Source organism: Phoca vitulina, unplaced genomic scaffold (genome assembly GCF_004348235.1).
Source record: "Phoca vitulina isolate PV1807 unplaced genomic scaffold, GSC_HSeal_1.0 scaffold20, whole genome shotgun sequence".
Classification (NCBI taxonomy): Eukaryota; Metazoa; Chordata; class Mammalia; order Carnivora; family Phocidae; genus Phoca; species Phoca vitulina.
Window position 1 is genome coordinate 17,679,584 of NW_022589723.1, and position 22,450 is coordinate 17,702,033.

At 47.1% G+C, this 22,450-nt stretch overlaps 1 protein-coding gene across 1 annotated transcript; it reads right to left on the reverse strand.

The window, feature by feature from the left end:
• Window positions 1-1,255: 1,255 nt before the first annotated feature.
• Window positions 1,256-22,450, reverse strand: HDC (histidine decarboxylase). The gene is made up of 12 exons (XM_032418017.1): window positions 22,423-22,450; window positions 19,638-19,810; window positions 15,889-16,002; window positions 14,811-14,933; window positions 12,306-12,440; window positions 11,908-12,051; window positions 11,384-11,450; window positions 10,516-10,678; window positions 10,334-10,424; window positions 6,496-6,594; window positions 2,142-2,243; window positions 1,256-2,005 (listed from the first exon to the last, which is right to left on the reverse strand). The coding sequence occupies exons 1-12, from the start codon at window positions 22,448-22,450 to the stop codon at window positions 1,256-1,258; spliced, it is 1,989 nt and encodes a 662-aa protein (XP_032273908.1).

Sequence of the window (22,450 nt, forward strand, 5' to 3'; positions counted from 1 at the left end):
ACAACCCTAGGATGACCCTGGCTCCCCTTAAAGTAACTGCCTGTGAAAAATCAAGGCTGATAAAAGGTATTTACTGTTGGTTCCACCCAACACTTGAAGATGGGCCTGTTTCCCAGCCCCTGTGGGGGGGGATAGGAGTCTAACTTCAATAAGCACCAGTTAGCAAACCCAGATGGATTTCACATGGACCTGTGCTCTCTTCCTGCTTTTTGTCATTTTGCACTTCCCTGACTCTACCAAGACCCTGCTTGCCTCCTTCCTTACCCCCTCATCCTCCCTGTAAAGTGCCCGCTCACCTCCAAGTCAAAGTTGAGTCTACTTTATCCTGGACCCTTTTCCCTACTGCAACAATATATTACTGAGTAAAATCTGTCCTTACCACTTTAACTAGCATCCAGCTTTGTTAACCTTTGACAATGTTACTATAACCCATTTCAGAGCCATCTCAAATAGGAAGAAAACAGGTTTTGACCTATGAATTAACTGGGCAAGCTGCCTGGGAGCACAGCTTTTATTTGACGACAGGGTCCAGAAAGAGAGAAAATGTACAAGTTCTAAATCTAGAGAGGGAACCTTGAAATGTACTGAAGGACTGCGGCGGGGGGTGGGGGTGGCCGTACTGTGAGCTTCTGATCAAGTATGGCACGGTGGAAATAGCATGAGCTTTATCGAAGACAAGGAGACCTGGCTTTGCCCACTTACAAGCTTTTGTGACCTGGGGCCTTGGTCTCCTCATTTATAAACTGTGAGTCACAGTGCCTCCTCAAACTGCCTGCCTTCTTCATACCAAGGGCTCCTCCAAAGTCATTCTTTCAAAGCTAAATCCACACCTTCAACATCCCGAAAAGTAGAATCCATAAGTACATACATTTAGGCTCCAGGATATGCTCTGATGAATTAGTCAATGTCTCAGTGGTCAATTAAGTCACACAAGATATTTTTTTCAGGGACAAGTACAATTTATTTCTATAATATATTTCATATCACAAGCTGAACCATAGAAGCTGCCTGTCAGTACACTTCCTGGGGTCCTTTCTCTCTGACCAGACGGCTGGGACCTTCTGTACCACGCTGCCTTAAGCTCCTCATTTGTATCTTGTCATGGGTCATGAACCTCTGCGAGAATCTGATAAAGTGATGGGCTCTCTCTTAAGAAAAATGCACATACACATAAGCACACAAATTCAGCATACAATTCTGAGGGGCTCAGCAGCTCCCTGAAACACATTCTTGGACTCTGGCTGAAACCCCTGGTCTAAACCATCGCCTGCAGAGGGCAACAGGGCAACTGGAGCCCACACTGAGAGCTACATTCTGGAAAGCTTGGGACGCTGTAAAACTTGATGAGTTTTTTGAAGGCACTTTTCTTTAACATCATCATCTCTTCTGGGAACCTAGAGAAGATTCTGGCCCTGGAGGAGCCACCATTCTTCACGGAGCCATCCGCAGGCAGCGGCTTCTGCGCACTCACAGGCATGCTGTTGCAACTGAAGGAACGCACGGCCTTCTTCTTATTTTGCACAGACAAATAATTGAACAGGAAGGAGGATAGCTTGTGCTTGGTGACGTCTGGGGCCTCTTCTGAAAAGCAGTCATCATCAAGTGGGTCCAAGAGGGTTTCAAGATGGCAGCTGTCTTCCCTTTTCATAGGACTGGCTCCCACACACTGAGGCTGCTTGATGATCTTCCTGGCCTGGGCTTGGTCATAGCCTGCCCCATTGGCAGACTGAAGGGACATCCCATTGGCCAAGGCTCTGGGGCCCGTGGTTAGGGGGATGAGATTCCCAACCTGAGAGCTAGGTTGGGAAGTACAGTGCTGACTCAGGATGAGAGTAGCAGCATCTCGAATGAGATTCCAGTCTCTCAGGATGTCCCCTCTGGTGGTGAACTGGGATGTCACAGTGAAACGGATGATCAATTTGTCCTGGATAGTGGCCGGGATGAGGAAGAGACGGCCAGCTTTAGCTAATTCCTTTAATACACTTTCTGTGAGACAATTAGGACCCTGTTTGAAGAATAAAGAGAAATGATGTCTATGTCACATCCCCCCCTAAGCATCCCCAGAAGCCCAGTATTTATAGATCCAAGAGGCTGAACAACCACCAAATAACATAATTATAAGCCATGGAAGATGGCATTACCTTTAGGCGAAAAACCACCAGGCCAAGGTGCCTCTTGGCAGGGATTTCAAAGAAAGGGTCATTTCTGACCAGAGACTCAAAATATTTTGCCATTTCAGTGCCCTAAAATTGTAAATATAGAGAGAACTGAGATTAATAATCGGCAAGGGACAATTCTGCATAAAGTTTCACACTGCTAAATGGGTTTAAACGTGACACATTTGAACCACAGAGTTCTGAATGGCTTCTGCCTGATTTTCTTCTCCATTTGATGTAGCTCATATTCCAAGCTGGAAAACCTCCCGTGAGCAATGTCCTATTGCTTGTCATATCAGATCCACCTCAGGAACTCATTTCTGAGGGCTCTCTTTCAACTCAGCCCCAGAGCCAGAATGCATGTGCTTTGCAATCAATGCAATCTGGCCTCAAATCCTGGCTTCACAGCTTTCTTACTGGTCCAGGTGGCAAGCGAGGGCCAAAACCCAGCCCAATCTCTGCGTTCCCAGCCAGATAATTTGTACAGGCTGGATCTGCCCAGAGGAAGAGATTCTTGTTTTCACAGTATGTAGAGGCACCATGTGGGCTGTCAACAGCCCTGTCCATATCCTAAGCCTACATCTTTCCCTTGCCTCTCAAACCTTTTCATACCTTATACCTCACATGTTGTTTCATTACCTCCTCTTTTTTTTCATTCCACAGAGAATACATTTTTATACATCCTCCCCACGTACATCATAGAAAACTCTCAGGGTGCCTGGGTGGCTCAGTTGAGCACCTGCCTTCAGCTCAGGTCATGATTTCAGGGTCCTGGGATGGAGCCCTACGTCAGGCTCCCTGCTCAGTCTCCCTCTGTGTTCTCTCTCTCTCTCTCAAATAAATAAATAAAATCTTAAGGAAGGAAGGAAGGAGGGAAGTTAGGAAAAAGAAAGAAAGAAAAGAAAGAGAAAGAAAGAAAAAGAAAGAAAGGAAGGAAGAAGGAAAGAAAGAAAGAAAACTGCACAAGTTTAACAAGTACAACATTTCTGTTTGGGATGATGGAAAAAGTTCTGGAAATAGTAATGATGGTTGCACATATTGGGAGTGTACACAATGTCACTGAATTTTACACTTAAAAATGGTTAAAGTGGTCAAGTTTACATTATGGATATTTTCCCACAATAAAAAAATTTAAAGCTTTGTACCATATTAATCTTTCACTGAAGTTTATGTCATTTTTTAAAATTCCCTTTTTTTTTAAAACCTAAGATTATTAACTAAACAAGGACAGGACTTACCTTTTCTTTCATTTCTAAAAAATTTCTTTAAGCATCCAGAAGGATCTCAATAAAATATTTGCTAAGTAATTATTCTCACGTGGTTCTCATTGAATCACCTGGTTCTCAGACTTGCTACTCAATTTCAAGAGAACTCAAAGGATTTTAGCTAATCATACCACTTTTGCCCCAGTTTCTCAATTTGGGCCATTACACAGTCAGTTATACAAGGGAGACACGTGGCCTACAGACAGTCCATCATTGACTACACTAGGTCAAGTTTGGTTTTAATGGAAAAGTTGATGAAGTTGGTATCAAGCAGGATGTGGTCAGGTGGGCCCAGCTGTTATACCAGAAGAATAAGCAGGAAGGATGTTGGGGGACCTCTCTTTCCTTGAGTACACTGGGATCTTTCTTTTCTTTCTTTTTAGGTTTTGATCTATCCTTCTCTTTAAGCCTCTGATCTCAGACTTAGCATTCCCTTCATGGTTGCATACTTTTGCTTTCTTTTCCTTCCCCATGTTCACGCCACACTCCCGTTTCTTCTGTCTTAACCTCCTAATTTTCTCAGCGGGGCTCAAGGAAAGTGACTTCCCTGAGGTACAAGTGGCACAATGCAGGTCTCCTGGTCACCAAGTACATGCTCCTCCCACCATGCTCTGCTGCTTCCTACAATGTAAGCTGATTGTGACAAGGTAGAAGCAGGGGCCAGGGGAGAGAGGAAATGGCTCAGCATCCCTGCCACCTTCGTGAGTAAGGAAAGCATTGCTGCTACCCATGCCCTGAACCAATCTAGGTCGAGCGTGGGCAGACTACAGCCCCAAGGCCAAACACAGCGCCTTCCTGGAACATAGCCATGCCCATTTGTTTATGTATTGTCTACAGTGGCTTTTGTGCTACAATGTCGGAATTGAATAGTTGCAACAGAAACAGTATGGCTCACAAAGCCAGAAACAGTTACTGTCTGTCTTTTACAGAAAAAGTTTACCAATCCCAATTGTAGGTGATAGAAAATGATGAATGATGATGATGATGTTGATGAGGGGAGTCATCTGTTATCATTAGAAGAAGAGAAAAAAAAATGGAGGATGGGGAAGGGGAGGAAGAGGAAGAAGCAGAAGAAGGAGAAGGAGGAGGAAAGGAAAGAAAAAATATTCATTGAATACTTAGGTGAGTATTAGGTCCTGTACTAAGTAAGGGCTTTATATGTATTATCTCATTTAATCATCACCATTAACCTTTGAGACGTATTATCATTTTCCCATCTTATAAATCAGGAAGCCAAACACAAAAGTTTAAGTAATTTGTCCAAGGTCACCAAACAGTAAAGGGTAGAACAGAAAAACCAAACCCAGATTCCATGCTCTAAAGCATTACTGTATTACAGAGAGATACACATCTTGGTTTTACATAACCTTCAAGAGCTCACATAGTAGAAGACAGCCCAAAATTGTGAAGAGAGAAGGCTTTCCACTCTTCAGCAGCGCAATTACCATCTTTGAGCCTCGCTTCTGATACGGGGCTGGTCAGGGTGACCATCCCAAGCATTGTTGTAAGAATCTAATGAAACACTATAAGGTATTTTTAAAACTTAAGACCCTATGCAAGTAGTAATTATGATCTCAGTCAAGTTGAAGAAATAAAATTAACTCACAACAACTCTGTTTTGGTTCCACCCCTTACTGTTGTGGGACATTGGTCCCCTGTGAGCTCAGTTTTATAAGTGTGCTTGAGTAGGTGATCTTAGGAATGCCAAGGAAGCAGTGACCGTGACTAGGGCAGATGGAATAGTCAGGGAAGCTCCTGGGAGAAATGAAACGTAATCCTTTAACAACATTTGGAGAAGAGAAAGAAATCCAGAAGGACAAAGCACAGGTGAAGGTGCAGAGGCAGACTGAGGATACACCTGTAATGGGTCAGTGGGAAGCCTGAGCTAAAATAAAGGCTGATACCCGGGTCCTTGAAAGCCAGGCCCAGAAGTGTGGGCCTAGTGTAGGGAGTGGGGGAACTGATGGGAATTCGGAGCTTTGACTTGCAAGAGGAGCATTAGGGAGTCGGCCAGCACCTGCACGCTGCCTATCCAGTCCTAAGTTGCACACAAAAGAGCTTTCTTGGTGACTTGTAACCTCCACTGTCTCATTTCCCGGCCCACTACCTCCAATCTTGAGTCTGAGGATCTTGAGAGAGCACAAAGTGCCTGATGTCCCTACTACATGCCTACTACAGCCACTCACTGATAAACATTCGGTCGCCAAATACCTTGATGTTTATTACAAATGTAAAATTCCCAACAGTAAACCGGTCATAGTTACTGCTTCAACCATTTCATTTGGTTTTGTGTTTATTTCATATAGAAGAAATTCCCTAAAGGGAAGGTAGAAGGGGAAAGACACACAGAATAATAACGGACAATGTCTTCGGACTTATCCACGGCTTTTATCAATGGTTTTGCCTTATTCAAAGGTGCTCGGAGAAATGGACGAAAAATGCTGCTAGCCAAAATTCTGTCAAGTCCTGCCCGTTTCATGAAGAATATGACAGAGGAGCACTGCCTGTCTCACTTACTTCTGGGTCTTATTTCTAGCACAATGATGTTGTTGTTGTTGCTGTTGAGTTCAGTTAGAATAAATTGTACCAAATATTTACCTTCGGTAAATAGGTATTGATACAAAGCAGAGAGGCTTGTTCCAGACTTGGTAGGTCTACATGTCCAAGCCAGAAGAGCCGTGTCTCAGGCATAACCATGAGTGACTCAAATTTTCAGGCAGCTGTGATAATCAGAGTAATTCTTAGAAAGATATGTTCCTACCCCAGACACACACACTGCCCTTTGGTCTATTTTCTTTCTCTCTCTGCAAAACAGGCTCTCAGGCCATCACTCCCCGGTGCTTGACAACTAACAGAAGGCATAATGAGACCCTCCTGCAGGGGAACAGACAGCAGATAGCCCCCGGTGTCATGTTCTGCTCAGGGTCCCTCGAGCTAACAAAGAAATGGCTACCCTGAATAATCAAGTCCCAGGAGCCCAAGAACAGGTCCAGACACCTGAGCCATACACCGCAGGTCCCCTGGGCAGAAACCAGTCTTCCTCCCCCACAAGGACACACAGCAAGACTACATACATGTCTGACGTGCGCTTGAAGATTCTTCACGCCAAAGGACCGAATCACGAACCAGAGTTTGATAGAGCGAAACCGCCGGCTCAGGGGGATCTGCCAGTGCTAGAACAAAGGCACACAGGGCTGATGGTTAGAGGCAAGGGCGCTGCTCCCTCACACACTCCTTGGCGTTGTCATGCCCTGCCTGCCCTGCCCTCCAGGGATAGACGGTGTCACCACGACTCCGGAAGCTGTTGCTAAGGAGAAAAAGCCAAGGCAAGTTACCAAAGGCTGCCCTGTCACGTGGGAAGGTGGCCAAGAGTTACCCTTGTCCAAGAGCATGACAAGTAGAAACCAAGCCCATGACCCTGAACCAAGGAGAACCCATTTTGCTTCAAATGCTGCTTTAAACATTTCAAACTGATATTCAAGATGGTGCAATACACTTTTTTTTTCTTGAAAAGAATCTAAGTTCCTCAAATTGCAGAGAATAGTATTTCTATTCCCCCCAAAATGTAAAGAAGAGTGGTCAAGAGCTGGGACGCTACCAGCCCCGCAGACGTGGGTTTCCCCTCCGGCTCTGCCACTTCCTGGGTGATGCCACCCACTGGCTCCTCGTGAGACCGAGAACGAGCAGCACCTCCGAGGGAAGTGGCGCGAAGAGAACCAATGCAAAGAGCTTCACAGGAAGTCGTCAGCAAGCGGTAGCCATTTAGGTGATAAAAATGTGAGCCACAAACCACAGCAGTCTTTCTGCCTAGAGCCAAGATGATCGTTATTTAATGTCACGGTCTGGTCCTGACTTCTTCCTGTGACATTCTTGTGACATTCCCGTGCCCTCAGGAGCCATGACTCCAGCTTTCAGGTTTCAAATGAGCATCCACATCTGGGCCTCTATGAAACTAAAATTGACCCTCTGTTCCTGGTAACCAAATCAACAGAGCTTAAAGTTCAAGGCCGTGGGCACCCTAGATCGAAACATTTTCAAACCAATTTCAAACCAGTTTCACACATCTGAAAACAGACCAAAGGCTTTGGAAAACAGTGACAGTTACCCTGATGTGGTAATGTAGTTTCTAATGACCTCTTCTTCAAATGTCAGAAAGCTTCACCACAATTTCTGTTGACCAAAAATAAATATTTGTTCCACTGATATTCATGTACTTGTCCACAGGATTACCAAATCCTCAAAAATGTGCTCACCTTCACCCTTCACACTCACTTCCTGACCTGGCATGGGCACTCTCCCTTTGGGGACACTGTCCCGTTGTGGATGGACAATGTTTCTCCTATGTCAAGTACTAAGCCTTTGTTCTCCAGCTTGGGGACTTTCGTTTACCAGCAGAGGGCATCAAAACCTGGACACAGGACAAAATCCCTGTGACAGGGAAAGCAGTCAGCTTCATCCCTTAGGAGATGGACACTTTGGGAAAATAATGAATGGATAATAAGAGCCTTCTCTAGAAACATGGCTTCCCAAATGGTTATGGCTAATTGGCTACTTTATCTCACCAGCAAATTAAAATGAGAGGCAGAGATGATTTTATTTTTTATTTCTTCACACTATGTTCATATGCCCAGTTGTTCCTCTTGTCACTATTCCAAAACCAATCCATGCTGACCCAGCTAGCTGATATTCTCGGTTAGAGCAGGAAATTTGGACTTAGAAAGGGTGACGTGGCTCTTCTTTAAATCCAGACATTCCCCAAGCCTCCTCTGTGTCCTTCCAAGGTTTTGCAGGTCTCCCCTGCCAAAGGCAAGACAATGCCCCATCTGCTAGTGGGAGCTTGAGGTCAGAAAATCTAGCCCTGATTTTAGGTGGTGCCAGAGCCCAGGAATGAAGTCCGTAAGTCTTCTCTCCCAGGATGCTGCTTATTCCTGGCTCCTCTCAAACATGGCTGGGCTTCTATTTATAGCTACAGCCACCTGGGGGAGAAAGAGCTTGGGTCAGAGCAGCGGTGAAGACTCCCAGGATCACAACAGATAGAAGCTCCCATTTTCTAGAAGTTTCTTTTAGACTTGAAAATGGAATCCATAGAATTAGAGGTGGGGGAAGGAAACGCATAAAGCGCACCTTCTGGATGTGGAAATATAAATAATAAGGGTTCCCTGGACAAGTGCTACGAAAAGTATAATTCAATCTTTTTTATAAAAAGTTATCTAGAAGAGAGAGAGTACCATAAAATGTCCAAACTGATGGGAACAAACCACAGAAAGATCTCATGACACTGGTGGGAACACACAAGCAAACAAAAAGGTAACACGAGATCCAAAATGGGCAAAGGTAAGATAATGCTCTTAAGTTATGATGATCCAAATACACTTATGGAAGAATGGGTACCATTTCCCATTTCACACTCAAGAAAGAAACTTAGAATTATCCCTGAAGAGCTCTGCCCCTTGGGATGCTGTGGAAATGTTTTTTTAATTAAAAAGTTGCTGAAAACCTACCAGACAGGGCAGTGAAGATGCAAGAACCATTATTCGTCTATTTTTAGCAACCTCTCGAGGGTCTGTAAGCTGAGTACCTACAATTCCAATCAAAAAGCCTCAAAAATCTAAAGGAAGTGTGAGCTGGTCTGAGGGAGAATAAGCAATACAATCAAGAGATGACAGAGCTATTATTTTAGGACTAAAAGGCCAAGACATTTCAGTTGCCCAAGGAGATAAGACAGAACCATCTCTTTACAAACTGAATCACAGACACCAGGCATTGCTCTCTCTGCCTCACGGCATTAACTCATTTAATCTCACGACAAGCCTAAGAAGCCAATATTATTATCATCATCCTCATTTTACAGATGAGGAAACCAAGACACAGAGGTTAAGTCATTTGACCAAGGCCATTTATTAAAAGGTTAATAAATGGAGGAACAAGGATTCAAACACAGGCCATCCGGCTTTAGCACCTCAACGCTTAACCACTTTCCTATAGCGAATCTCTGCAGCTTAAAAGAAGAATTTTTAGCAATATTAGCCCTACCGTTAATTGAGCATTTGCCACATTCCCAGGACTGCATTAAGTGATCTATATGTATGTTCCCATTTCAGCCTCTGTGAATCAGGGTCTGTGAAATCAGGATCACTGTGCCCATTTTACAGATGAGGAAGCCACAGCTCAGAGAGAGCCACTAAGTTTCCCAAAGGCCCACTGCTGGGGTAGCATTTCAAACCAAGCTCGCCTACTCTGCTCTGATGCCTCCCATTGGCCACGGGTATAACTGGTTTACATCTCTGTCTCCCCTACAATTAAAGAAAAGGCTCCTCTTCAAACTGAGGAGTAAATCTGAAGAATTCATTTCCCCAGGAGATAGTACAGGCTGAAAACGTGGGCACGTTCAAGAGATGGAGGTGCAACCAGCTGAGAAGGCCAGGACTAGTTGGCAGCATCCAGAAACTCAGGAAGGGTACCTGTGCCCCCACCCCCTCCCGTGGAGCCTCCCACCGTGCCTCCACCGCCCTGGGGACAAAAGATGAAAGCAATTCAAGCAAGGAGCGTCTTTCCCTACCCACGGAGATTCTCCACCCTTCCCTGCTGCTGGGCACTAAGCAGAAAAGATTATCCAAGACGGAGACAGAAGGGAATCCATTCACTCATGGTAGAAAAGGCATCTCTGGAAATTAAGGAATGCCACACATATTCAGGAAATGGGCATATTGCCTCAGAGGTTGGTCTCATTTTCTAGGCTTTTTAACAGTTTTCTGGGTTTCATTCGATATGCTTAGAAACCGAAGGCATACAGCAACATATTATGGGATGGGTTCACAATATGCCAGTTTCGGACGGAAGCCAACATCAAGGAGAGCTTCTGGGGTCAGGTGCAGTGAGCTTCCATCCCAGAGGCCGTTTCTGGCCACTCACCATGAAGTCAGTGGCCGTGCCGGAGTCGGCATGCCTGAGGTAGACGGGGTTCACGCTGAAGGTCTGCTGCAGCTTGTACTTGTCCTTGACCCTGTGGGTTTCCAAACAGGCATTAGTGGCTGAGGCCTCTCCAGAGGAAGCCAGGCTTGCCCGCGGGCCGGAAGCTGGGCTGCCTCACTCACCAGAAGCCAGTACAGTCGAAGTGCACCATCATCCACTTGGAGGGATTGAAGGTGAAGGAATCGGCGTACTCGACGCCCTTCAGAAACCCCCGGAACTCGGGGCACAGGAAGGCCGTGCCTGCGTACGCAGCGTCGATGTGGAGCCACAACCCCTCAGTGGCACCTGGGGAGAAAAACGTTGCCTGGCTGGGAGGCAGGACCGGGGGAAGGGCCATGGGGCGGGGGCAGGGGCGGCACAGGACGGGAAGGGTGGGGCCTCCGAAGGGAAAATCCACGGAGCTACGGCCGGGCTTTTGCTCTCACCGGCCAGAGGGTCGACAGGCTAGAAGTTCCTGGCACAGAAAGCAACTCCCCGCTGGTCCGGAGAGCAGGGTTAACGCATCTAACAAATGTTCCAGAAGGGATGTCTCTCTTTCCTGGTGGGTTTCTTGCTTGGGGATTTTAAGCAACCCCATTTGGGTTTCTTCCCTGCCTATATCTTCCCCCATGGTTTCCCCTACCCTACCATCTTCCTTTCCTTGGGCTAGAATAGAAAGTATTTCACGGTGCCTCCTTTACCCTGTGTTTCGCATATGGCCTGTTTTAAGTAGATTTTGACATACAAATGAGAGGGCACGAAAACCCGAGACTCTCCCACTGTTGCTTCCTAAAGAGGATGCAAGGCAAGGGCTGGGGGGGAGCTCTAAGCCCCGGTCCACTGCTGGGAAAAGCAGTGCCCTGGCTGCCCTGTGACCTTTGGTGGCTCTTCTTAAGCTCTCTGCACTGACCCACGAGGGGGAAGATAATGCCACGGAGCTAGTTTCAGGTTCTTGCTCTAGGGAACAGTCTAAAGTTCATGACTTCCTAGCCAGACAAGGCAGACACTTACAGATAGGACCCAGCTCTGACAGGCAGTCAAATGCACAGACCCCAGTGGTCCCCAGTGTAGCACACACCTGAAGGGAAATAAAGGAAGTTAATGTGGGAAGGGGGGTTCATGTGACACAGTTGGCCTGAAGAAAAAGATTTAACCACAGCTATTATCTATCCTACCCATCCCACTGGAAAAGCGTGTATTTCACATTACATTTTACCATGACCCGCAGTAAGAAATACATTTTATATAGCAATCTAGTACATGTGTGCATTTGAAAGAAAAGTTTCACCAAACCATACAATTCTGGCTATAGGAATGCGCTCTGATGGTTTGTATTCTTATTTGTTTCTTATACGGATTATGACCCACAAAATTTATTTCCTAACACACCAACAAATAGCAACTCATAAACATCGTATTTGACAATTGTTCTGCTTTTTTTTTTTTTTCAGCATGTTACTTGCCTAAATTCTGCCCAAATTCCTTCCTCGCCTCCAGGTCCTATCATTCTAAGCCGAGAACCCGTTCTGACTTACAAAAACAGGCACCAAGCCCCGTTCCTTGTCCTCCTTGATGGCTTTCTGAAGAGCCTCCCCTCGGAGTGAGAAGTTGTCGTCCACAGGCAGAAACTTCATCTTCACCAGGGTAATCAAACCAGCTTTTTCCACTGAGGAGTGAGCCTAGAAGGACCATGGAAACTTGTCAGCAGAGTCCACCCGGGATGAGCACCCCCCAGAAACTGCTGAAGCCAGACTAGGGGAATCAAAAATAACATTTGCTGTGTGTCTCCCCGCCATGGTCCCTGGAGAGAGCTTCTGAGGCCTGTGCCGCCCTGAGCTCCAGCATACTCATGTCTAGAAAAAAATTACTCAAGAACGAAGATTCCAGAAGCCAAGCCCTGACCCCAGGGTTTGGTCTGTACTGGGCAACTCACCTGGTCAGAGGCATAGGCAATGAGCCGGGCGTTCAGGGAGGACTCATCTGCCCCGGGTTCAGATGCTTTCATTTCCAGGATTTTGTGCTTCCTTGCTGCCAGCAAGGCGATCAAGGTGGACTCGCTGACTGTGCTCTGTAGTGGAAGAAGGATTACTGGTGGCAGCCTCTTCCTCTGGTCCCTTGGCATATTCCCCTGGCCCCTGCCTAAAGGGTTGTCCTTTCTCCTGACTCACAGGTCTATCCCACATTCTCCGTTCACAACACCCTATGCATTCCTGGGACACCAGCCTCTCTTCCAATTGCCCCGGGGAAGTCATGAAAGCAAATTTGCACCCAATACCAACATCTTTGAGAGGCCACAGACCAAAAAGAGACTGCTCAGCCTCTGCTAGATACAAATTTGCCTATAGATACGTTTGTTCCCCATATAAAGCTTGCTAAAAATAAAGAACTTTTCATTTATTCAGTTTAGACATGGAAATGGAGTGTGTTTCTAAAGGGACATTCCCGAGAGAGTGGGTTCTGGCTTAATGTGAGAGGCTGGTCACTTTGGCCTTGGTTCTGTTACCTGTGGCTCCCGTGACCTTTGGCTACCGTTGCCCCTCCGGGGACTCTTTTCTGTTTATAAAATGAAAAGCACCCCTTCGGCTGCCTCCCAGAGTGGGTGTACTAATTAATTATCCAAATGAAGGCTGGATAGGACTTTGTTTTGGCCATGACTGTGGGAATCCGGTGGGCCCCTCAGCAACCTCACGGAATTCTTAAAGGTTTCTCATCATTCATTCACTCGGTCTTTGGTGTCTTTGCTTCTTGAACTCTTCCTACGGATATAGCTCCCTGCTCTCCCTGCTAAAAAGCCTGGCAGATAGCGGTATAGATCAGATCCCACTAGATATTCAGCGTCTGGATATCACTCTGCAACAAGGAAGCCAGCAGAATAGTAATAATAATAATTCGTAGTTTACAAAACGTTCTGTCATCCCACTGGCTCCTCATAAAACCTCTCTGAGGTACTTGTGATTCCCGTCTACAGATGAGGAGAGCAATGCTCAGAGATGTTACAGGACTGAACATGGCTGATGAATACAGGAGGAAGCGCCATTTGGATGTAGATGAGCGTGTGTTTAAATCCTTTCTTCCACTTACCAGCAGGGCAACCGGGGCAAGTTTTTAACCTCTCTGAGCTCCAGTGCTCTAATCTCAAAAATTGGTGATGATACTATTTACCTACAGAGTCCGTGAGATAATTAAATGAAAAGCAAGATCCCGTACGGCAGACATTTAGCATGTCTCCCAGATATACTATCTGAAGTTGTAACTATCTGCAAACGACCCAGAAGGTCCCCAGCATGCAGTAATTTGCCTTCCTTGGGAGGATTTTAATCTCACTGCAAGACTAGAGAGAGAGGGGGAGTCACTCAGCTAGCAAATGAGCCTAGCAAAATTTCCAGGTCTCATCTCAGGGCAGCATGGCTATTTTTATTTTAAAGAAGGGCTCATTCAGGGGCACCTGGGTGGCTCAGTTGGTTAAGCTTCTGCCTTTGGCTCAGGTCATGATCCCAGGGTGCTGGGATTGAATCCTACATTGGGCTCTCTGCTCAGGGGGCAGCCTGCTTCTCCCTCTCCCACTTCCTCTGCTTGTGTTCCCTCCCTGTCAAATAAATAAATAAAATCTTAAAAAAAGAAGAAGAAGGGCTCATTGAATGTTCATATCCACTCTCTGAGGAAAACACTGTTGCTCTATTATTAGTTATTATTATCTCTATCTTAGAGGTTGTAAAACCAGGAAAATTATGTATTAGAGTAGAATTCAAGAATCTGGGGGTCCTCAAAGGTCTCAGACCCAAGCCCTCATAAATGCCAAGGTTTATAGATGCAAAAGTACACATCAGTATGCACAGTCAGCGCGAGGCGCCCAGCAAGCTCCACTATGCTGATGGCTCTTAACAACACAAGAAATCTTTGAGAAACTATCATTTGACAGATATCCAAATGATAGTGTTGTAGGATAAAATAAATCAATTGATGGTGTCATTTTTCTCACTGCCCAGGGTCTCCTGGACCCAGGAGGGAGGGCAAGAAGTCTCTCCTTGTCTTCTCTTTTCCTTTTACCGTAAGGTGTTAAATGATCCAAGGAAGGGGAGGGGTCGGGTAAGAAACAAAGAAACTGAATCGAGCAGTACTGGAAATGTGACCATGGGGACTTCTTAATCTTTTTCAAAGAAAAAGGAGAAATAGAAGAGTGGCGGTGGCAGCCACAGTGGGAGTGGTGGTAGCGGCTGAGGCAGTAGCTCTGAGGGCCACATCAGCCATCATGGTGACCATCAGGATAATGACGATGGCTAATGGCAAGAGGATGATGGCAGTGATAGTGGCGGAGGGGGTGACGCAGTGGCGGAGGGGGGAACCTCCCTGGACAACAGGAGAATGGCCTGCACCAGGGTTCAGCTTATCTTTCACTACTCAGCCCCCAAGCTGGGAGGAGCTTTGCCAAGGTAGGCACCTGCAGGACGCCTCCTCCCTGGCTGCCGGGGTGGTGGTGCAGGAAGTGCTCTGGGAGTCCCAGCATTTTCGCCAGCCAGTCCATGACATTCATCTCCAGCTCCGTGCATGCAGGGCTGGAGGCCTGGAAGAGGGAAAGCAACTTCATCCAGACAGCTCCCAGGACACCAAGATATCCCCCCACCAGCCCCAGAAACACATCTGTCTCTGCCCTGGCCCTCCCTGCATCCCCACGCTATCAATGGGAACCTGGCCTATCTCCCCCCTCCCAGAGAAGGGGTCCGTGTCAGGCCCTGTGCCCCATTCCCACCCCATCCTCTGCCACAACAGAGAGGGAAAAGGATGTAGGGCTTTGGATTGATGCCCCGCCCTCAATGAGGTGGAGTCTTTCCTAACTCCCAAAGTTTCATGGAGAAACAGCCCTAGAAATGATTGCTTCCATTTGGCTTCCCTAGTCCCTAAAATACCCAGGTGAGCAGCATCCTGAAGGCCAAGGGCAAGTTTTAGGACTAAGAAAGAAAGCACTCCTTCCTAGAAAAGATAGCAACTCTCCCCCCTCTCCCCTCGAAGCCCTCCCCCCTCCCTGACACACCCTGTGACAGTTCAGGCTTAAAATATAAAGCTGTTCTCGGAGGCTTCTGGCACAATTTAAAGCAGCTCGGTCCTTAGGGGGTTGTTAAGGGGAGTCTGAGGATATATCCCTAACCCCTCACAGACAAGAGCCCAGGGAAGTTATACCCATAGGCACCAAAGTGCTTAGTTAGGATCACAAACTGTAGCAATAACCAGATCTCAGTCCAAATGTCATCTCGGTCTCTACGAGCTGTGTGATCCTGGAGAGGTAAGTTACCAAGCCTCCATTTCTTTATCTGAAATGGGCCAATACTCATGATTCCATAGGGTTAAAGGATAAGATGAGATAATTTCTATAAAGTTCAAGCTCAAAGAATGTAGCCATTGTTAATATTTAACTTAGAACCCCCATTCAGAGAGCAGGACAGAATATGCCTGCCCCAGGATGACACTTTCTGCTATGTCTCCAGCTGCCACCAGTTACAGCTACGGCCATGGTTACTCACCCAGGTGAATCCCAAGCAGTTGATGGCATCGGCCAGCATGTCTCCTAGCAGCGACGGCCAAGAGGTGAGGGCTGGGTAGTAGGCGTGCATGTGGGGGCTTTGCCAGTGTACCACCTAGAGGAAGAGCGTGTACATATGTGGCACCAGGAAGCATGTCTGGGAGGCTTTCCTCTACCAGAGACCCTCCCTGGCCACTCTAGCGATGGGCTGACCCTTGTAAGACAGTCAAGTAAATGACACAACTCCATAAAAATATAAAACATATTCATGGTGTTCTTGCCACCCACATTTCTCATCTTCTAGGCTACCTCATCAGTGGGGCACTTGTATGTATGCAAAGACCAGAAGGGAATATGCAAAATGAAAACTGGTATAGTAATTAGGGTTGTGGTTTCTGGATAGTGTTCACCTCAGTCTCCCATGCTTATCCCCCATGCCACCCCTGCCCAGTAATAAAAGGAAGAGGAGACTATGAGCTCCAGAAGAAGAGGTTGCTTGTCCCATCCAGTTTCTTGCAAAAAGCATCCTTTGTTTTATGGGTTGCCGAGCTCTCTGGGCGCACAGCTCCCACAGAGGGTCAGTGTGAATGGATTCAAAGCCATCCTTCGTTTCCCAGTGAGGATGGAGAAAGGAGAGAAAAGGGCGGGCGAAGTGCCAGCCCACGGGCCTGGGACCCCTACCTCCAAGTTAAGCCCTGAGCCCACAGTCAGACTGAAGAACCGGATGTAAGCAGGAGCCAGGTGGATAGACAGGGCCCCACCATAACAGGCTCACTGGCCTCATTAATTATCTAATCTGGCTTCATCTTCTTGTTGATGAAGATGCCCCGTACATTTCTGCATTTGTGCTTTTGAGCAATGCTGTGTCTCCTGACAAGCAGGCACGTCCCACACTAACAGAACCTTCCAAAACCTGCCAATTCCTAGAAAGCTACAAAATACTCACTTCCTCCACGAACCCTTTCCCAGTTCCCCAGCCCCCTCTGATCCTTTCCCTGAACCCATGGAACCCTCTCATTCTAGATGTCCCACCCTACTGAGAACTCATTAGTCAACATCTTAGTGTACCGATATTTAGTGTACAGAAATTCTTGTAATCCCTCACTAGCAAGGACAGTGTCCTAGACAATGTGTGTGGTAGAAGGAGTATACGATTCAAGTCCAAGGACACGGGTTCCAGTCCTACCTTTGTCCCTAACCAGCAGTGTGACTTTGTAGGTTTATTGTGAAGCTAATGAACTTAAGCTCCAAGGTCCCGTGTTTGCATGGGTCTTTTTTGAGAAAGACACTTAATTTTATTTTCTTACAAGGGATCTCAAAATTTATATATGATGCAGACCCCATAAAAACAGGATACTCCTCTGCACCTTAATTTCCCAGCATAAAATAAATCCTGTTTCCTGGGGTTGTCATGTGGATTGCTCTGGGAGGAAATTGGCAAAATGTAAAGCACTAAGGTTAATGATGAGTTAATCACACGGTGATAGACACATCATATAATCTGACTTGACTCTTAGATAATCAGACCTCTTCCTCTGGTTTTTGCCAGGCGAAATGTGTGGAAGGCAACAACGATATCTTCCATTTCCCCACGCTTCATCTCATTTAATTCTCAGAGTACCCCTATGAGATAGGTTCTCCCGTTAACCCGTTTTACAGATAAGAATCGGGGCCGGCTAGTGCGAAGCAGCATCGCTGTGATCACACACACCTCACAGGGACAGATGACAGTGCCAAGACAGAAACCCAAGGCTCTCTGACCCCAGGGCCCAAGCTCCTGAACAAGGTGGCACCCTGCCTTCTCTCCCTCAGTGGCTCTCTCTCTCTACCCCCATGAAGCGCAGAGGAGGTCTTTCTAACCAGAGTTGGAATTAAAGCAGAAGAGCAGTTAATCTCTTTGTGTCTAGGAGATGGCAGGGAGGGAAAAATGAATCCAGTCTTCACTGCGGTGTTGGTCAACGTGAGAAAGCAAAGGGCCAATCGCTTTCAGGCCATCTCTCAGAGGCATTGGAAGACTGGGCCCTCATTATCAGTGTCCTTAGTGGCAGTATTTTGGAAACCCCAAAGAAGGGCTTCCATCCCCTAACCCTATCAAGAGGCAATTATCTGTTCTTGCAAGATAAATATGATAAGATAAGCCAGAGGAACCCTTATCAAGAACAGACAGACCTCTGTTCCAGAAATGAGCCTCTCTGACCACACCCTCAGCAACTGCTGGAATTACAATCAACAAATCAGCTCATTTCCACCCCCTCTGACAGTTGTTCTCAGTCTCACTACCAAATTACAGTTGGTCCCTCAGCAGATTACATTTTACAGAATGAAATCCATGAGATAATCTTATCAGGGTGCTAGCTTTACGATAAAGCGTAACGATACAGAAAATTTTCCCCAAAAGATGCTTGTGAAATAGGCTGAGTGGTCAGAGAGAGATGAGTAATTGGTTTTGTACAAACCTGCCGACCACTACGTTTGTACAGACTTACTCTGAGTTCGGATAATTTGTCATCCCTGCCTCCGGGCATATTTCTGTCCCATCTAAAGCTTTTAGGGGATGATGGAAGCAAATCCCAAGTCAGCCTCGGGAGGTCTCTGGACACATGCCGTTCAGGACACCAGTGCCCCAAGCAGACAGAGTGAAGAGAACAGCCAGCGTGTTGGGGTCCCGCTGAAGGGCGGCGCCTGGGTGCGCAGGCTCAGGCTGGAGCACTCAGTCACACACGAGAGGACGTATCAGTGTAGGAGAAAGAGCCTGTGGAATCAGACTGGCCCAGGGCTAAAATCTTGGATCTGCCAGCCTACAGACTCTGTAACTTTGAGAAAACAATTAACATCCCTGAGCCTCAGTTTCCTCATTTGTAAAACAGGGATTGTAGGGTCACTGTAGGATAGAAGCAGCTAGCCTGTAACAGGGCTCATCCAGGGCCTGGCATGTGACGTGGAGCTCAGTAAAAAGCAGCCCTTCTGTGGGAGGAAGACCGGTGCTCTCACTTTTAGCATGAGCACCTTGGCACAGCTCCTCGCCCATGGTGGCCAGGGACAGCATCACAGCCCACAGAGGCGGGCCCCAGCCCAAGCACCAGCCAGCCTCTGTCTGCTCCCTGGCCCTGCCAGTGCCGTCACCAGGCTGTGCTCTTTGTCGCTGGGAATATATGATCCAGGGAAAGTTCCTCTCTACTCCTGAAAAGCAGCTCAATCGTGAGACCTCCCCTTGGTAGTGAAGGACACCACTCCCACCTCCAGGAGGAGAAACGAGGGGGCTGCCAGGGTCTCATTCAGCTCCCAGGGCCTCTCTATGTGACAATCGGGGTGCCCTAAGGGAGGGTATCTTCTCGGCCTCCTTCCTTCCCGTCAGCCAGTCTCCGCATTCTGTGGGAAAGTCCCTGGCTCTGCCATCTGGGACTTCGGGGACTGTCTCCAGCCTCCTCTCTCTGTCGTGCTCTCCACATTGGCCTTTCCCCTCAAACCCGATGTTCATCCTTACCTCATCCCATTCAACTGCTGTGCATCCATCAGACTAGGCCCTGGGGTGAGGTGCTAACGCCCCCCGGCCTCCCACCCAGCACCACAGGGCAGCCCTGGCTTCAGAATCCTAATTTCAAAGTCCTGGCCCTCTACATGCCCACACGACAGGCTGGCATTTTGGTGCCCAAGTGGCAGGCTTACCCAAGGCAGGCCTCTCTTCAGGCCTACTGCCTGCCCTCCAATGCCCCGAAACCCAGAGTCACCCTTGTGGGGACTGTAGCTCACCCCAGGCATGATGATTCGCTCGATGTCCCCAAAGATGCTGTCCCAGCTGTCAGGTTCCTCGGGAGCACTCTCCGGCAGCTGGGCTCGCAGGTACCCAGGCCGGACGTCCGGAGTCACACGCCGCTCCCGCACGGTGCTCAGGTACTGGCAGATGTACTCCACCATCTCTTTCCCTACAAGGGAGGAGGAGATACCAGCCTCATGTCCCCCGACTGGGCCTGGCCAATCCATGCCTGACCCCCTTAGCTCAGGGCCAAGAGACTTGGTGAAGAAGGAGATGGATTCGTGGGCTGATGGGGAGAAGGTCTGATGCCTAGATGGATTCGTGGGCTGATGGGGAGAAGGTCTGATGCCTAGATGGATTCGTGGGCTGATGGGGAGAAGGTCTGCTGCCTAGCATCAGCTGTGTCTTCAGAATTTAAAAGTAAGTGAGGGTGGGGGCGCCTGGCTGGCTCAGTCAGTAGACCATGCAACTTTTAATCTCAAGGTCATGGGTTTGAGTCCTGAGTTGGGGGAAGAGATTACTTAAAATAAAAAGGGGGGGGGGCGTCAGTTAGGCGACCAGCTCTTGGTTTCAGCTTGGGTGATGATCTCAGGGTCATGTGATCAAGCCTTGCGTCAGGTTCCAAGCATGGCACAGTCTGCTTGGGACTCTCTCTCCCTCTCCCCATCCCCCTCCACCCCATCTCACCCCACCCCTGGTTCCCTCTCTCTCTCTTAAATAATTAAATAAATATTTTTTTTTAAATGAATGGAAAAATAAGTGAGGGAATGAATGACCAGCGGAGGGAGTGTGTGAGTGAACAAACGAACAAGACAGAAAATCATGAAATATAAAACTCAAGCACTGAAGTAAAATATTTATTTTTCCTCCCCTTTCCCTTATCCGTATCAACCTTGATTGTCTCTCCTACCTTTCCTTTCTTCTCAAAAACAGAACATCTAATTAATTCACTACCTTACAGGTTTATCAGAAACTCTGTGGCTCTTTCTATACACACACACACACACACACACACACACACCCTATACTCTTTGTTAGCATAGATGGCAAACTCCCCTGCCAGGTCCTGATACAAGTTGAAAAATCTACTTGCTCACTATTCCCATTGGACCAGTAATTCTCACTTTTGGACCCCATGGACTTCTTTGAGAATCTGATGAAAACTATGGGCTTGCACACACAAAAAAGTGCTGTATAATTTCTGAGGCTCATGGCATCCCCAAAGCACAGCCATAGACCCAGACCAAGAATCCTGCACTAGCCTTAAGTCTTGGGAAAATGCAAAACCGTGTCTTTCTGTTTGTTTGTTTGTGTCAGGTTTTTATTTAAATTCTTGTTAGTTAACATATAGTGTAATATTGGTTTCAGGAGTATGCAAAACCAGGTCTTAATCACTCAGTTTCTTTCCCTCTGCTTGCGCCAACACCTCAATGCTTAGGACATTTCTTAGATGCTCAAAGAAAAAAAAAAATCAAATGAATGAATGAATAAATAAGGAAGAAAAATAGCCAATTCAAATACTCTGAAGTGAGTATAAATTATTTTTTTCTCCCCTTTCATTTCTCCAGGACAGGGCTTCAGTCTTCAGTGCCTTTGTCTCTCACTGCCTCTGAGTCTCTCTCTCTGCTTCTCTCCCTTTCTGTGTCTGTGTGCTCATCTCCCTCTCTCTGTCTCTCTCAATATCTATAATTCCTCCTTAGTACTCCTTAGGCTTTTCTTCCCCTGCAATACTACTACTACTACTAATAATAATAATAATAATAATAAGATAAGATAAAACAGAGAGAAGGAGAAGGAACCTGATTTCTTGCCTCTGCACCAGCTCATGGAAGATTCTCATGAGCAGGACCAATCCCAGAAAAAAACTATGAAAGAGAAAGAGAGGGATTTCGACACCCTTCGCTCTCCTCCAACCCTCCCACAGTTGATGCTTCTCGTTCCTGCAGTGGCATCCCAGCAGGGCTCTGAGAGCACTGGATCTGGCCCCGCACTTGCCCAGAGGCAACAAGGAATGTATTCGTGTTCTACACACAGGATGGATGTCCACGGGAACCTGCTTGAGGCTCTTGGGAAGCCCGGAAATAAGCAAGTGCAGACTTGAGTTGTAAAGCCGCTAGCTACTTAGTGAGTTAGGTCTGGGTGGAGGGGAGAGGAAAAGTTGGATTTAACGCGGGACGATACCTTACGGCAAAGAAATCTTAGGCAGCATAACTTACCGGTGGGGAGGAAGATATAAAAAGTCACAAAGAGAAAAATTAGAAGCAACTATCTCCCGTCCCTCTGAAGGAGCCATGCGGGACAACAGGCTAACCGTTTGGTTTCTCTCATTCCACAAGGCTTGGAGATAGAGTAGCTGCTCACTAAATACGTAGCAAATGAAGGACTAAGTGAAAGAACAGCACTGACAGATTCACACATACAGAAATGAATACATAGAAAGGATTTTGCAGTGACTACAGAATACTCGAGGAAACTTTTTTTCTGCTTCAGAATATGAATAATCCCCTTTTCCCGTTGAGTGGCTGGGGAATCCAAATCCTCTCTTCGGGAGAAAGGGGACAGGAAAAGGGAGACACAGGGGAGTGGGAGAGGGAGGATGAAAGAGAGGTTGAGAAAGTTTTAAATTCCGGGGTCCCACATTCCTTCCTCAGGAAAAAGTTTGTGGAAACCAACTCTCGGAGGGCAATTCTACTCCTCCTGTCAAATGACAACCCCCCCACCCCGAATCTAAGGGCGGAGCCCCGGCATCTGCTCCTGCAGAGAGGGGTGCCCAGCGCTCACCTCTCTCTCTGTACTCCTCGGGCTCCAT

Bases quoted from the DNA above. Each gene is read 5' to 3' on its own strand.
- HDC (XM_032418017.1), bottom strand. From the start codon at position 22,450: ATGGAGCCCGAGGAGTACAGAGAGAGAG. The intron at 19,811-22,422 runs GTGAGCGCTGGG...CCTCCCTTGTAG, and splicing joins CGAGGAGTACAGAGAGAGAG to GGAAAGAGATGGTGGAGTAC. The intron at 12,441-14,810 runs GTGCCTACCTTG...CTTCCACTACAG, and splicing joins AGGGAGGAGGCGTCCTGCAG to AGCACAGTCAGCGAGTCCAC.